This window comes from Cygnus atratus, chromosome 3, assembly GCF_013377495.2.
Source record: "Cygnus atratus isolate AKBS03 ecotype Queensland, Australia chromosome 3, CAtr_DNAZoo_HiC_assembly, whole genome shotgun sequence".
In the NCBI taxonomy this organism is placed as follows: domain Eukaryota; kingdom Metazoa; phylum Chordata; class Aves; order Anseriformes; family Anatidae; genus Cygnus; species Cygnus atratus.
The window spans coordinates 105657822-105674813 of NC_066364.1; the positions used below are offsets into that span (position 1 = coordinate 105657822).

Below are 16992 nucleotides of genomic sequence, written 5' to 3' on the forward strand. Positions count from 1 at the left end.
AAATCCAGCACTAGGGTTTGCATGTAATAGCTAACATGGCTGGTCTTTAACTGATGAACTATCCAAAATCTAGTCCAAATGCTGACCTGATTTCAACTCTGATCTCACTGGACTCATGGGGTAGCGAGAGTATGCAAATCAACCCAAAAATCTGGCTTTAGATTGTTTGATTTGTTTCACCCAGAAATAGATTGGCTCAGGGTGTTTTTATATCTAACATCTTGATGAGTCATTGCTAAACCTACCATAGACTGAAAAAAATAAATAGACATGAGCTTTCAATTGGAAAAATAATTATTTTTACTTGTATCCCGTATTTCTCGCGGCCAGTCTATTGAGAAACATGCCCCCTTCACTGTACTGTCATGTTTCAGTGGAATTTTAATGAACATTTTAAAATTTTCTAAATGTAAAATTCATTCAAAGATTTAAAAACGTCAAAATCATTGCTAAATCAATGCCCCAAAATTGCACCTTTCATTTCCTTTTTATTGTAAGGTTTACTTACACAAACATGCACTTCTACAACAGTAGAGAATTTCTAAAAATCTTGCTATTCTAGATCCATAATTTACTTTTCTTGAGTATTTTTGTTATGTTCCTGCATAGTTTTAGTTTGTTAGCCAAACTTAGACCAAAAACCTATTACCATTTACAGGTTAAGAGATACAGTATTAATAAGGGCCTTTAAGAACAAAGGCTGCACCTGTTCAACATGACACTGAGCATTTATCTCCCCCTTTTTCTACTTACCAGTCTCAGCAAGAATGTCTATGGAGAATGACCTCTGAAATTGCTGGTTTTCCTCTACTACTGAAAAAGCTGAGATAATTTCAGTATTTTACTACATTGAAATCTCATTTGGATTTGTACTGAAACACACTAATGAAGTGAAAACTAGGCTGTTTAGCCCAAGATAACTAGCTGGCTAGGATAAGAGGAAGTCTTATCAGGAAACTACATGTTCGTATGTATAAATATGAGTATATGCATCTTTTGCATTAGCTCAAGATAAACATTTCTTTTTAAGAAAAGTCAGCTATAACTAACTTTAAAGCAAAACCAAAACAATTTCAAGGAATTTTCAGTACAAAAAAAAAAATCAAGCATCTGATAAGCAACCAGAAGCCTGCCTTTTTTCTTTTTTTTTTTTTTTTTTTTTGAATCTGCATGTTTCCCCTGTTAAGCTGAATGAATCCTCAGCAAGGCAGATACTAAAAAGCCACTACCACAGAATCCAGTTGCCTGGAAACAGCCTCATTACAGCCAGCCTCTGTAGGCCACAAAGAAATTCTGCCTGATCCTTCATGATCAGCTGCCAGGCCCACTGTGAGAAAAAAGAAAATGTAAGCTTCAGTCAAGTCTTTTCCACAAATTAATATTTTAAGTTGCTCATTAAGGAAAAAAAATATATATATATAAGAAATATAGGAGCGGAAGAAACCCATTTACCAAGCCATACTAGCAAACGAAAACTTATCTCCATCACATTGTGATGTAATGAAAATCAAGGCACAGAGAGACCATGAATGTCTCTGCACATTTGTGGTAAGAACTACTGAAACTAATACCATGGCCCACACACTGGTATCGCCTAGACAGAGAAGAACTAATAACAGGTATCTGTATCCTGCTGCAGTGCTCTCAGCTTGCACTTACATGCACACCTGAAGTACAGCATCCCATAAGACATAAGTATTAACAGCTGCTTTGAAAAGAACACCAGTATATTTCTCCCCAGTCTGTAAAAAGGAAGCAATTTAGCCAGTAAATCACAGCTACGGTGTAACACAGAAGAAAGTCTCAAAAAGGATGGGGAATTAAAATGATACCTATTTACTCTTTATAAAGGAAAGAAAAATTGCATCCACTATCGCTTCCACTATCTCAAATGCTTTCCCACTTCATTATTTAAAATTTATGTCAGTCAGGCTGCTATGTTTCTTATATTAGTCTCATTTTCTACTCTGTCCCCACCAATGAAGTTGCAGTAGAAATACCCAAAACAAAACACAAAGCCCTGTGACTATCTTTTGTTTCAGAGCTTTTCACTGGGGAAGCGTTAGATGTACCTGATCTAATTCCCATTGCAGGGACAGACACATTCCAGAAGCATCTACAGAATACCCAGATTCATAGCCCTTTTTTCAATTGGGCAAAACAAATTCTGCTTTGGTTTGCAAGTATGCTCCAATGCATTACAAACACTACTGACCATTTTGAGAATGGGTCCTCCCTTCCCCTCCCACCTTTATTTATTTAAAGTGATGGAATCGCTCTCATTTCAGCATTTTCTGGGAAACAAGTTGTTTTCTGGAAAGTGTTACAGGTTGTGTATTTTAACCGCCTAACAAATGATAAAAGGGAGGTTGATTGTTTCTAAGGTCTTATGCTGACTGCAGTCTTGTTTTTTTTGAGGGGGGGCGGTGTTCTTTTGTTGCTGTTCAGTTTTGAGGTGGGTTTGGTTTTCTTCCCCTGCTCCAAAAAAAAAAAACCATTAAATGCCAAAACATTACCAATTTAAGTGCTCGCTAGTCTGGTCAGAACAATGAATTACCATGAGGTATAGTTATTCTAAAGAGAATAAAACCTGAAGATTAGTGTCTGCAGTGTAATTTACAGGCATAAGATCGAGGGATTTAATCTAGTATTCTGAGAGTAAATCCCTTTGCTGTTGCTGCCAGTGCTGCAGCCAAAAAATGCTCATACTCTGATCTCAGAGTATGTGTAAGAAGAGGTATTCCCAGATCATTTTCTCCCAAGGTATGGGCTAAAGGAGAAGGGACAGATAAAGAGGCTTTGCAGTGGCCTGAGCTGTGGCATACCGTTGGAGGTACATGCTACTTGGCAGATGCATCCTTGCTAAATTTAGAGCAATGAAATTCTCACCACCAGGCAGCATCAGGAAGAAGTACACCTACTGCCACTGGCCTTCACTGCAGAAGCAGGGTGGTCAAGCTGCCCAGTTTAACGTTGGAAGACAAATTAAATTTGAACCAGCAGGATTCTAAACAAACTTTTTTTTTTATTTAAATGTTTCAGCTCTTCTTCAACTTTGTATTTATTTTGGAATTAGTTTTATGTGAATGAATCTCCTTTTTAATATATGCAAGTATACATCCTCCAATATATACCCTCCTAACCTTTATAAAAAGTCTTCTGACCACAGTTCCCCAGTATTTCAAAGAAACACCAAATGCTAAGGACTTTAGATCAACTTCATTGTTAAATGCCTTTTCATTCTTGGTCTTTTCCATGAACAAGCTATACTCTCTCGTAGCCATTTTAATAATCAAGAATCTCCCATTAACTGCAAAGATTTTATAATCCTAGTACTTTTAGTTCAGGTGGTGTCTTTGGCAACAGAACTTCTCAGAAGAGACAAGATCCACTGTTGAGCTGTTTCTAAAACAGAGATAGGCAAAAATCTAGCTTAATGCGGAAATTTTAATAACTACTTTGCAGTTTTAGAAATATATTATATTTAGAAATATTATATTAAATTATTCCTTATTATGCACAAAATTATTAAATAACACACTGGTAGCAGCTGAACAGTGGAACAATACAAGGAACAAACTGCTCCTTTTCCAGATCCCCTTTGTTGTAGAAGTACAGCAGTAAAAAACCTGAAATTCCTAGATGACATTGTGTGACAACCGTTTTGAAATACTTCTCTGCAGCACAATTTATATGCATCTCTGCAACACATATTAATGCTTACATCAGTTACTGCCCGTCACTTCAAAAGACCAGCCAAATAATCCTCATTCCTTAAAACCAGCTTATTTCTACTGTACAAGTATGTGAACTGAAACAAAGAGCAGGTTGATGACTTGCCCCAAGGCACAATAAATCTGTGTCAAAATGCAGACCAAAAAAATGAAATCACTGTTGGACTAGCAAAGCCACTGTTAAAAAAGTTTACAACTAATACTTTTTATTAAGCAGATAACTACAGTTAAGGTAATACCCACTTTCTTCTCAACTTTCACACAGAACAAAGGAATAGAAAGGGTTGGTGCTAGATGTCAGGACAGCACTGCCAGTATGCCAAGGTACATGCTTTTCAAATCCTAGTCCAAAGGAATTTCTATAATCTTTCCTTTTGAGGTGCAGAGGATTAGTCACTATTTCATTTTCTACAATTGTTCTGCTGTAGTGTTCCATAGCCTATCAATAATTAACATCAGGCATAAGCCTGAGCTGCAACTTCAGCACTGTTTCTCTCTTAGGCTAAGGTACCACTCTCCACAGTACGCCCTGTTCACATTTTTATCTTCATATTTTAATTAAGAACAGCATTGGGCAGCTATATGTGAACACTGTTTTATACAGCTAGACTTAATACAGTAATTTTGATTCAAACATGCAGAAAATCTGCAACTCCTAGCATTTATCAAAGTGAAGGATTAAGACCACAAGGGCTATTAGCCAGATAGGACAGACAGGCACCATGGGAAGGTTCTTGTACCATTCTTGAGACCATCTTAATGAAAAGCTAAATCCTACTTGGCTTTCTGATGCTAGACCTTTAGTCAGTGTTAAATCAGGTTTTCCTATGGAAGTATAACAGATACTTTACATGATGAACATATACAGTAATTAGAAATTGTATAAACAGATCTTCAGATAACACTTTTGTAAGAATGCACACTTAAACACACACTTATAGACACACACTTAAGAACACACTTAAAATTCTGTTTCTCAATGTTTCACTCAGTGGTTAATTAAGAAACTATTCAAATGCTTATCTTAGAGGCTCACTCTCTGTAAAGCGTGTAGATTAAATAGCCAGTGTAGCACTTTCTGTTTCTACTACACTTAATGCGTAGTGGTAAATTATGAATATTGCATTGACAGAGGTGATTCCAATTGCCTTCTGCTCAGACAGTGTAAGAGCTTCATGTTCAAGTCAGTGAACTATGGCTGAATTGCATCCTACTATCAGAAGGAAGTGTGCTGAAGAAGTTAAGAAACACGTTTGATTTTTGCCTTGTGTTTAAAACAGTTCCAGGTAAATGGTTCCCTGTCTTATGAATAACTTTGGAAACTAGCTGATATTTATATATAGTATATATAAATATATACTAATAGTAAATATATTATATAGTATTAATATAGTATATACTATAATATTATATATAGCGTATCATATGATATACTAGCGGATATTCCCCACAAGCAAACTTCACAATTTCAAATAATGACAATTTATATTCAGATTATTAATATTTGCTTGCTAAACATGGGGAGACATTATTTCTGTAGTTTTTCTAGTGTGCTTTGAAATGAACAAACAAAAACCAAAAAACACAATTATTTATTTTAGCTAAGAGAAAAGTAAAGAGTTGGCTTGCAGCAATGATGCCTTGAACTGCTTTTAATAAATCTAATAAATCTGATTAAAAAAATTGGAAGAAAAGAATCTTTCCTCTCGAAAATAAACTTTTTCAACCAAATACACGAATCCACACAAATTTAAAACAGATTAGCTAACCACAGTACTAAGTGATTCATTTACTCATCTTAGCAGGACATCCTTGGAGCAACAATGTTTATTTTGCCTTTACGGCTGAAGAATGGCCAGACAAAGCCTGAGAGCAGTCAAAAAATTTTAAACATTTAGAACTACTTACTAGCAGAAAAAGTAAATTCATGGAAATATTTAGCCTTTGCTGCACAGAACAAACCTATTTCCATAACACATTTAATAGTAACAGCTGTACATTAACTAACTGGTATGACCTAAATAAAATGCATGAAGTGTATAAACACAAAAATATTACATAATCATTTTTGAAGGAGTGTCAAATCTTTTTATTTTACCTCAAATTTACTACGTTAAGCTTAGAAAAGTGGAACACAAAGGGAAAACAGATGAACATTTTTTGATTTGTAAGCTTGATTTTAGAGTCTTAAATCATCTGCCATGTCAAATCTTCCCAATACTAAACATTAAAATATCTGATGGCAGATGAAGTTTTCTTACTGTGTTCATGATAGGTGGAAAGGGCTACAGAAGTCTGTTCTCTTCTACCTCCGTATGTACAGACAGAAACGCCCTCCAATAGTAAGGCAGACGGCCTACTAATTTCATCTTGTTTTAGCTCAGGGCTCTTTCAAGCTCAGATCCTCTCTGTCTATTGAACTCTAAGGAAATTTCAATGTAAAACCCATTATAAATTCAGCTGTAAGAGGAACAGGGTTTAATTCCAACTCTATAAAAATCAAAGATGAAAAAATCTTGACGTATGTGGTAATACCACTTGTTTTCCACTTAGCATAGTATGTGTCTTGTTTGGATTGCAAAAACTAAACTGTTATACATCTTGAGTGACAATCTAACTGAAATTTTCATAATACAGCACTCCAAACGCTTCTCCATTGACCTCTCTGAAACACATCTTCACCATGTCTCTTTCTACATAACTATAGCCAGTAGCTATAAACTACTCTGCAATTTCTAAGCCATGGAGTATACTTTAAACAAGACCACAGTTTACTAACAAATAAGAAATTTCATCTCCCTATTAACAGCTAGCAGTGATTTTCTTGTCAAAACAAAGCAAAGAAAAAAAAACACTCCAAGAGTCTGCATTTCATTTCTGTTCCCAATTCAGTTAGTTTAGCCAACTGTTGTAGTGTCTGAACTGTTGACATTACAGAAGGTATCTTAAGAAGCTGTAAGCAAGCCATATGATTCAGATCACTTGGTATATTTTAGCTCTTCCATTGCTACAGTAATCTGTTTAGCATCCTAAAAAACCCCAAACAATCTATATCAAACACAGCAAGGGAAGAAACTGAAATATGAGTGAGGACATGTATCAAAGAAAGATTCTTTCCACTAAAAAAAAAAAAACCTCACATTTAAAAAGGAGACAACTCATTCTGTATTGTCTATAATGGCAAGCAGCTGCTAAGCACCACATAGCTTTTCGCTCACTCCCCCCTGCAGTGGGAAGGGGGAAGAGAATCAAAAATGGTAAGAGAATTCATTGGTTGAGATAAGGGTGGTTTAATTTAAAAGGGGAAAAAAAAGAGGAAGAAACAAGTGATACAAAATGCAGTTGCTCACCACCAGACAGATACCAATTTAGCCCCCTTTCCAACTTCCCCATTTTTTTGTTAGGATGACGCCACCTGATATGGAATATCCCTTTGGCCACTTTGGGTCAGCTATCCTGGGTCTGTCCCCTCCCAGCTTCATGTGCATCCCCAGCCTCCTTGCTGGCAGGGCAGTGTGAGAATTAGAGAAGTCCCTGACTCACTGAAAACCCTGCTTAGCAACAACTAAAACATTGGTGTGTTACCAACATAATTTTCAACCTATATCCAAGCCACAGCACCATACCAACTGCTATGAAAAAAATTGACTCTATCCCAGCCAAAACCAGGACACACACAAAAAATATATATATATATATTTATATATATAAAAAAACACACACACACCTTTGCAGTGCATTTGCACTATGAACAGCAAGGTTTCATCCGTAACTACAAAGGATAGCATACATCCTAAAATCATAGAACAATACATCAGTTTTTCAGCCAGCAAAAACTATTTGCTTTACCATACAGTTGCAGGACAGTGGGCTTCAATCAAAAAAAAAACACCAAACCATTACACCAAGAAAACAATTTTTACAGATTGTTTTGTTTCTGTTGTCTCCTTCCCCCCTACTGAAGAAGGGCAAGGGGGAGAAATCTTCAGAAACCTTTTCTAATTATATTAGAAACTTATTATTAGTTATATTTCAGGCAGTTCTAAAGGGAAGTCTTCATATTGTTGTTGTTGCTGGAAGTTAGGAGCAAGACTGAATGGGTTGTTAACCACGAGGCAGTAACATTTGATAGAAACAACACTAATCAAAGACAAAATCTAAATACTACTTGAATGGGATGATAAACCCTGAAGGATCCTCACTGGCTGTTTATCAAATTGACCTCCCAAATACACATTTCTAGTGTAGCAGAAAACACACGTATGCCCATGCTCTCATTGGATTTAATGCTTTACTAATGAAAAGCATTCAGTCTACAACACAATTATCCTCTACTCTGCATGATAACAAAAGGGACTTTTAGAAGTACTTGTACCATCTGGTTTGTATCTACACAGCACCACTGCCTACCTGCATCTTTTCACTTCAATAACCATCCCACTGAAACTCCCCTAGGTGTAAGTTTCATTATTGTAGGCCAGTCCAGAGGAAGAAGGTTCAGCTAGAAGACACATAGTCCAGTAGTTTGTCTTGCTAATTCTAGATACTTCATCACAAACATAGCCTGCAACTAGTGGTGTTAAAAAATGGTGCCTGATTGTACTAAGTCCCCTGCATTTCTTCTACGGAAGAGCTGAAATGAAGGTCAATCAATGGAGCAGCACGCTTGTGGGATGTCTACAGAATTGGAAGGAAGCCAGGGCACATACACAGCCTTCAGCTACTGGTCACCTCCAAGTTACTTCCTTTGCCTGAACTACTTTACTGCTATAAATAGGGATCATTGGTAGACAGTTTAAAATGCTACTTTTTAAAGATAACACAGGAAACAAATGCAATCTGTTTTCAGAGCAATTAGGGCAACAAGAGTTGTTTGCAAAGTGTCTCCAGTCAATATGAAGCTGCAGTGATTTGCCACCTATAGAGTCTTGCCAGTTCACCTCAGCTGAGAATCAAGTCTGTGGGAACTCAGTATGTCATTGCAATAGCTTGCCCTACAGCCTTCCTCCAAGATAGTGTGAGCTGCCTTCTTTTCAGGAGCATAGCTTTGGAAAAGACAGCATTTCAGATCATTAATAGAGTTTAGTAAAGTGAAGTCACGTTACATGTTTAGTTGTCTAACTTCATTGCACTTAGCATATCTTGCCAGTTCCTTCAAACATCTTAAACCTTAACCCCAAAAAATCCCTTGCCTTGTGAAAACATCACAACTCTGCACAGGATTGTCTTCCCAAGATGCTCTGTTCAGAGACAGCTGTACAAAGACTTGGTTCTTTCTCCATCTCCTTCCATTACATCTTATTCCTCGAAAAAAAAGTGATACCTGTTTTAGAAAACTCAGCATGTCTTCCCAATCCCAAAAAACACACAATCGTTTTCTATTAATTTCTTCAGAAGTCAATGAATAATTTGAAGCTTGCTAGAGAAAGTTCAGTCTAAATGTAACGATTTCTAATAAAATAGTAGGATGTAGGAGTAATACCTGAATACGATCTAACTTTCTTTTCCGAGTTGTGTGTACAAACACATGCTTTAAGAAGCTTATTTCAGAATACCGTTATTCTAACACCACATTAGCTAGTACAATTGTTTGAAAAATTGAGTTACGTGGTAACAATCATCTGCTCCCCCAAGCCAACTTTGAAAAACAAAAAGAGTGTAATAGCTGAAGAAACTTCTTCCTGCCAAAAATATTGCCATATTGCTGGAAAACATTTAGAAAAAAGGTTTTATAAAATATTCCTGTCCAGATAGATTGAAGAGTTTGCATGCAGATATCATATTCAATCAGTCCAGTTAATCTATATCAAAAACAGTATATAAAAAAAGAATGAATTTAACTATGACCAAGAAAAGAAGTCTACTAATCCTGATGAAGTTAACATTTTTTATTATTTTATTTATTTTTTTAGGAACCCCTTAAAAGTGTTTAATTTAATACATTCCCCTCTTCCCCTCTATTGCTATAGAAATTAAATAATCTTTCTGGTGAGGAATAAAAAACCCAAGCCATTCCCGAATCTTAAGCACATAAGTCAATTAAACCTTACAACATGTGCCATGCAAATGAAGCTATAAGCAAGATATCACTTCTAAATATTCTAAAAATTGCAAGTAGTCCATGTGTGAAGTACTGGTACACTTTGCTTGAGCAAGGACTTTTAACATCACACACGTTTGAGATAAGAAAGGCAGTCTCCTATTTAAATGTGACTTCTTTCATAAATTAAAACACTGGTGAAGCTTCCACCACAATCAAACCATCAAGGTTAGTCTCATACCAGTTTCTGGAAATGCACAAGTCTGACAAAATATTGACTTATAAGCACATTTTGTACTGTACAAGTAGTCGCAAGTTTAATTGTATTTTTAGGATTGTACAGAGGCTTATCCTTTTACAAATACCTGAAATGAACTGGTATGCTGCCAGTGAAGTTTGAAAAAGAAGCATGCAACTTCAAATGGAGAGTCCCACCTTAATTTACAGAATGTGAATAAAACAGTTCACAAAGAACTATTTTTTTCTTCCCCCCCCTCTTCTCCATTGTTGTACCTTGTACTTATGTTATTCACTGTGACCTGGGATACCTGAAACCTGACCTTACAACCACAGGCTAAGCCAATAATAAATACTGTGAAAGATGAAATGTTCAGATATTCATAGAAATGTGTTGGGAAGGACCCAGAGTTAATCTGATCAAGCCTGCTCAAAGCATGTTCAGGCCACCTGCATCAGTTCTCAGCCCATAGTTACTTATCTTATGGAGCAGCTAAGGACAAACAGGGATGCCAAATGCAGACTTTTTCCTCAATTTGCTTGAATTTTACTGAATGTTGTCTGAACCTTCACCTAGGGTGTTTTTTTCTTTTCTTTTTTTCTTTTTTTTTTTTTTTTTTAAAAAGGTACCATGGGTATCCATTTCTGAGGAAAGCAGACAAGAAAGCCTAAGAAGTGCTGTTACTTGTCACATCAGTTTTGTTCTGTGTTGACCCTGATAGTGCAACTAGGTTTTTATAAGCTAAAAGATATTAAGATTGTCTAGCAGGTATTGTGTTTTGGAAAAGGACAATGTATTGCGACATCACATCTGCTAAAAACAAAGCTTAAACACCTATCTTGAAAAAACTGTAAGAGAATGGGCAGAAAGCAGAAAAAATAGATGCAGAAACAAATATGTTTCAGATTACACTTGAGAATAAAAGCTTATTCTACAAGAAGCTAACATGAAGAGCAAAACAAAAATACCATCTTTATAAGTGTTTTAAGAACCCTGCCAATGCTACTGGCTGCTGTTCCACCGAACTACACACCTGCACTCAGAAAAAAGATAACATTTCTTGAATATATTACACTGCAAGATCTTTAAGCATGCAACTTCATTAGTTTTATCTACTGCAACAAGACTGTTGTTCTTACACTAGCGTACATCCTGTCTAGAGTAATGCTGGCAAGGACTTGTCTAGGAGTCCATCCATTTACCCTGCACAGATTTGTAATTCACTAACTCATATTAGAAAACATTATGAAGTCAACTGAAATTACTTTTGAAATAGATTTCTATCAAAACCCTATTTCTTCAGCAGCACTACAGAAACAAACTATCTGTTCAGCATGAAAAAATTGACAATTGATATGCACAAACCACAAGATGAAAAAAGGCCATATACCCAAGTACTTTACTACTTAAGTCTGACAAGGGGAGAGGTGGTGGTTGATCAAGGGAAAGCAAAGGAATTAATGCAACCAGATTTACATTACCGTTTCCCTCCGTAGGGAGCAAAGTACTGGAAGGAAATATTTTCCAGAGCAACTTATAAACTCAGTGACACGGCACCACGAGAGCTGAACTCTATGGGAATTAGAAGTGATCAATTCTACCATGATTCTCTGATGTGGCGTGCTTTATCAACCATTTATCTGAGGAGGACAGAAACAGATTTTTAACACCTACTATTGATATAAAGAAGTAATCAGGCTCATAAGAGATTAATACATTTTTTTCTTTTGGTACAAGTACATATTATCAAAAGATTATATCTAGCTCTTACAATTAGAAAGAATAGAAGTAAACAAGGAATTTTAACTGAAGTACAGCAGGATTCTGAGAACACTGATACCAAGAATGAGATAAATTAAGAATCTGAAGACAATATTGCTGATCTCCCATTTATTAGAATAATTTTGTCCTGTAGCTCTTACACTTCCAGTTTAGATGTGGCACTGTGTATTAAGGTATTATTGGGAATGCTGGTCATTTCTCAAAGCCAAAAGAAATAGCAGATATTGCAATTGTTTAGTTATCATAAGACTTACTGTATTTTAGAACATTCTCCAATCAATCATAGTATTGGAGGAATACTAGAAGTCAAGACTAATTTCTAAACATTGAGTTAAGAAAAAGGTCAAGTTCTGTGCCAGTTCATGTAACTATCAGTTATACGTGTTCCTGGCACAGTAACATGTTTTAAAGAAGGAATTCACCTTTTAGCACGTTATTTTCTTACTAAACATCTTCCTGCTTCTAGCATGAAAACAAATTGTGGGCTGTTATTTTTAATCAGATAATCTAGTAATTATGCAACAGATGCAATTGCCACTGTATTATTACGCAAAGATCAGAATTATTACTCAATGTTCTGAAAAAAAGCATAAACATATTTGAAGAAAACTTTACAAGTTCATTTCAGTTTTGCCAAACTGTCAGTAAATACAAGCAAAAAAAAATGTTTTTCAAGTGTAACTGCTCATATAACCTGAAGGATGATTAAAAATTGAAAACATCTTCAATTTCATTAAAAAAACTAAAACATTCAACTAGAATTGAATAAACATTTTGATTTTTCATTTGACCCAATGTATCCTCTTTATCCATTACTCTCACCATTCCCCCCCTACCCCCACCCCAATGGCCATTGATCAAAAATTTAGCACAGAACTAATGGAAAAATCCAGTAGCGTATTCTGGAAGGCTTAAACACTATGAATAGCTACAAATATTTCTTTTCCAAACCCATACCAAGTGATGATATAATTTATATGCTGCGTGGCTCCTCTTTATAGAAACGTGCATCTCGGGTAACCAACTGCAGATCACACAAGCTTTCTTCAATCAAATCTGCATCATAAGTTCTTGGAAATCAATTAGGCAAAAGAAGCAATTCCCTATTTTTAAGAACAGCATAATTTGTTCCCCCCCCCCCAACTGAAGAACATAACATGTAAACAAGGAGCACGCTGGCCTAACTGCCATAAACATTGACAAGTGTGTTAAAATGCAAAACGCAACAGCATTAACTGTATAATACATTACAGGAGCATTTAAAATTGAACGCCTGAGAAAGTAAGCTGTAGAGCACCTATTCAGCACAGTGCTCACCTGGCATTAGAAAAGCACAGGGATTCAAATACCTTTATACTTCTAGTACATTTATCATCTGTGGAACAGCTGCCTCACCTTCACTGAATAGTTTGCTTGCAAGGGACATTTAAAGATCACTAGTTCCACCCACCCTGCCATGGACAGGGAAACCTAACTAGTTCAGGCTGCTCAAGGTCCCATCCAACCTGGTCTTGAACATTTTCAGGGAAGGGGCATTTGCAGCCTCTCTGGGCAACCTGTTCCAGTATATAACCACCCTCAAAGTAAATAATTTCTTCCGTGTTCTAAATTAAATCTACCCTTTTTAGTTTAAAGTCATTACTCCTTGACCTCTCACTATGCTCCCTGATAAAAAGTCCCTCTCCAGCTTACTTGTAGGCCCCCATTAGGTATGGGAAAGTTGCTATAAGGTCTCCCAGAGCCTTTTCTTGTCCAGGCTGAACAACCCCAACTCACACAGCCTGCAAAGATAGTAAAGGAGCTCCAGCCCTCTGAGCATCCTTGTGGTCCTTCTCTGGACTCACTCTAATCCCCCTGGATTGTGCTGGGGGCCCCAGAGCTGAATGCAGGACTCCAGGTGGGGTCTCACAAGAGCAGAGTAAGTAGAAGGGGAAAATCACCTCTCTCAACCTACTGGTCATGATTCTTTTGGTACGGCCCAAGATACAGTTGGCTTTCTGGGCTGCAAGCGCACATTGCCGGCTCACGTTGAGCTTCTTATCCACCAGTACCCCGAAGTCCTTCTCCACAGGACTGCTCTTAACACATTCATCACCCAGTCTATAGCAATGTTAGTGATGTTTGGGATTACCCTGATCAACATACAGAAGCTTGTACTTGTTGAACTTCATGAGGTTCACACAGGTCCACCCTCTCAAGCCTGTCATGGTCCCTCTAGATAGCATCCCTTCCTTCTCGAGTATCAACAGCCTGGTGTCATCTGCAACTTGCCAAGAGTGCACTCAGTCCCACTGTCCATGTCAGTAACAAAGGTATTAAACAGTACCAGTCCTAATACAGACCTTCAAGGGACATTCATATTAAATCTAACTTCATGAAGTTTTCTTTATGTGACAATCTAAATATACCTTGAAAATGCTTACTTCTACATTTTCTCAGTAGAGCTATATTCCAAGGACCAAAATTCAGATAACAGGTAAGTAACAGGACCCATGACAAGTTTCATTTCCTCATTTTTACACTCCTATACATGATAGTGAATACAAACCATTTCAATATCTTAGTATTCTCAGTTGTCCTTCATGGAAGTCAGTGGGAACACCCCTAGGCAGCTAAAATTCACATCATGACCATGAACCAAAAAGGACAAAAAAAAACTCAGTAGCTGTTTAGCTACTTCATTCAGACCAATAGAAAACAGCTGTTCTCCCCCTCATTTTACATTGTGCTGCATCATTCATTTGATGGCCTAGCAAGTGATTGAGCTTGTTCAGGCCTTCTGGAAATACACAATGTAAGCAGCACAGAAAAAGAATTCCACAAAGGGCTTGAGGGCTAATCAAAGAAAGGCTACATCAAAAAATTAATCCCAGGACTGAAGTAGATTGTGACAATTTGAGGAAAAAAACGGGTTGGCACTTCCAAGCGATTATCCAATAATACAGTAACAGATAACCTTCCAAATGATTGTTCCCTAAAGGTTTAAATTTAAACTTTCTGAATTGCTAAGCATATTTTCATGACTAAATGTCATAATACTTAACTACCTGTATGGAGTTACAATATGCTTTATCCCAACAGATTTGCACTTTGTTCTGTAAAGTTCATATGCAAAGTCGGCTATAGCCCTGGATGATGCAGCATTTTCATAGGAGGGTGTTTTGCATAATATCCGAGGCTTATATTAAGCATTTGGAGTGGCACTTCAAAATCTCCCAACCTTAACTTAGCTTTGCAGCCACTAAAGACAGCAGCTTGACTTTACTGATTTCAATGAAAGTAGAGCCTGCTAATGACAAGCAGACTTTTCTCCCTTCCCTTTTCCAAGCCTCACCTTTAAATCAATATTGAATAAGTATGCATACCCAGTATATTAAAATCCCACCAGGCATGCCAAGGGTTCTTTAACCTGCATGGTCATTCCATTAAATACATCACATTTCCTATTTTGCTTTCCTGCAACACAGAAATTTTAGCATGCTCAAGGGAACTATCAAAGAATAAGAATAGCCATTTTAATAATTTTTCCTTCAGGGAATAGCCTTAAAATCAGGTTCTAAGTAAAGTCGCAGAATAAGCTTTTCGTGAATTCCCTTGCATTAAATCCACTGAACAATCTTCACCTTTTAAAACCAGAATAATCATTTTTTCCTGTTCTTCCCTGACTTGGAAAGACTTCATTTTCCTTGTAGGCTTGAGCTATGGTACATTTTTATTTTAAGTATTTACTCTATACATTTTACGACTTATTCACAAATCAGACAGCTCGAACTGAGAAGCTTACCTTCAGATCTTAATGTGCAGAAGTGCATATTGCAAAGCTGCATGTCATTATTGACTCCATACCTAACCATAGTTAATACTTAAGCAGGACAAAACATTCATACTTAGTTCTCCACATAGGGCAGCTACAAGGGAGAAATTGCAGGTAGTGGTTCTGTGTGTGTTGTCTTCACTAGTGAGTGGGGAAAGCTGAAGTAGCACAAAGGAGTTTTCTGATATTGGGGCTATCCCTCGAAGTCTCAATCACTTTTTTTCATTCTACCTGCATAGCAATTTTGCTATACCTGTATCTTCCAAATAAGTTTACCTTCAGAGAAGAGAAAGGAAGAAAGCTACCTTTTAAACCAGCTAACCCCTTCAAAAACTTGAATACCAACAGTGTTTACAGTACTTGGCATCATTTTTCTCAATTTGTTCCATTTCCATTCTCTTACCTCATACTTATGTTCTGTTTAGACAGCAAAACTTGCAGAAAACAGTGTTTACAGACTGCCTAGTACTGTAATAATGAAGTTTTCATTACTACTGTCCTACCTAGAGATTAATGTTAAAAAATTTTTTGGACTCTGTATGGTGGATACAACGTGCTTCTTATGGCTGCAGGAATGAAGAAAGAGCTACCTTTCTTGCTCTCTTCCCTTTATACACTATAATTGTAGGTTTTGGTTTATTATGATGTCTTACATTTCCACAAAGACAGACAAACAGAAGGAAATACATATGTGTAGACCTGTGAACTGTGCAATTCCTTACTGCAAAAGTTTACATGGTTCCAGATGTTCAAATGACAGTCTTAGAACAACCGCAGATTTAAAAGCCAATTGAGACAATTAAATACAGTGCCACCTTCCTTGGCTCATGATGTCCTTCCCTCAGCCATAGAACACATACATCACATCACTGAATCTCTAACTCTTAAATTAGAGATTACAGCATGGACTATGATATTAAACTAAAAAACATCTGGAGGAAAAAAGACATTCATTGGCAAACAGAGTCTAAAAAAAATACTTCCAGTCCTTTTTCTGTTATCATCTTAGCTGGTCATGCAACTACTGAACCCCCCGCAAGAAAAGTAAATTACAGTAACAACATGAAGTTATTTCCTCCTCTATGTGGCCTTTATTTTGAATTTGTATGCACTGTGGTACTGGAACAGTTTAAATTCCTAGAGTAATATTGCACTTGAGTTTCTGGCAAGATCAATAGGAAGTGGACATGCCTTTATGAACTTTCTTTGTTAATGGCCACAGTATGCTTAATGGAATAAGAAATATTTCCTCACAAGTCAGCTTTTTTTCCTCAGTGCTTTGTATCATTTGGTCTTGATTAGAGGACTGAGATCCTTACATTCCAGACATTACACAATGACTTTGCCTTAGAGTTCACTTTCTGCATACAGAAAGTTATTTTAA

At 36.7% G+C, this 16992-nt stretch overlaps 1 protein-coding gene across 22 annotated transcripts in view; it reads right to left on the minus strand.

Moving 5' to 3' along the window:
- Nucleotides 1-16992, minus strand: part of NRXN1 (neurexin 1) — a 731365-nt gene that overhangs the window by 557362 nt on the left and 157011 nt on the right. For 4 of the 22 annotated variants that reach the window (XM_035562070.2, XM_035562234.2, XM_035562108.2 and 1 more), the window contains exon 5: nt 7212-7229. The exons of 17 other annotated variants lie outside the window; for them this stretch is intronic. In XM_035562070.2, coding sequence (XP_035417963.1) covers nt 7212-7229 — 18 coding nt within the window. Of the gene's footprint in view, nt 1-7211; nt 7230-13925; nt 13945-16992 lie in introns of all 22 variants that reach the window. One more of the 22 variants, XM_050709929.1, reaches the window with a different exon arrangement.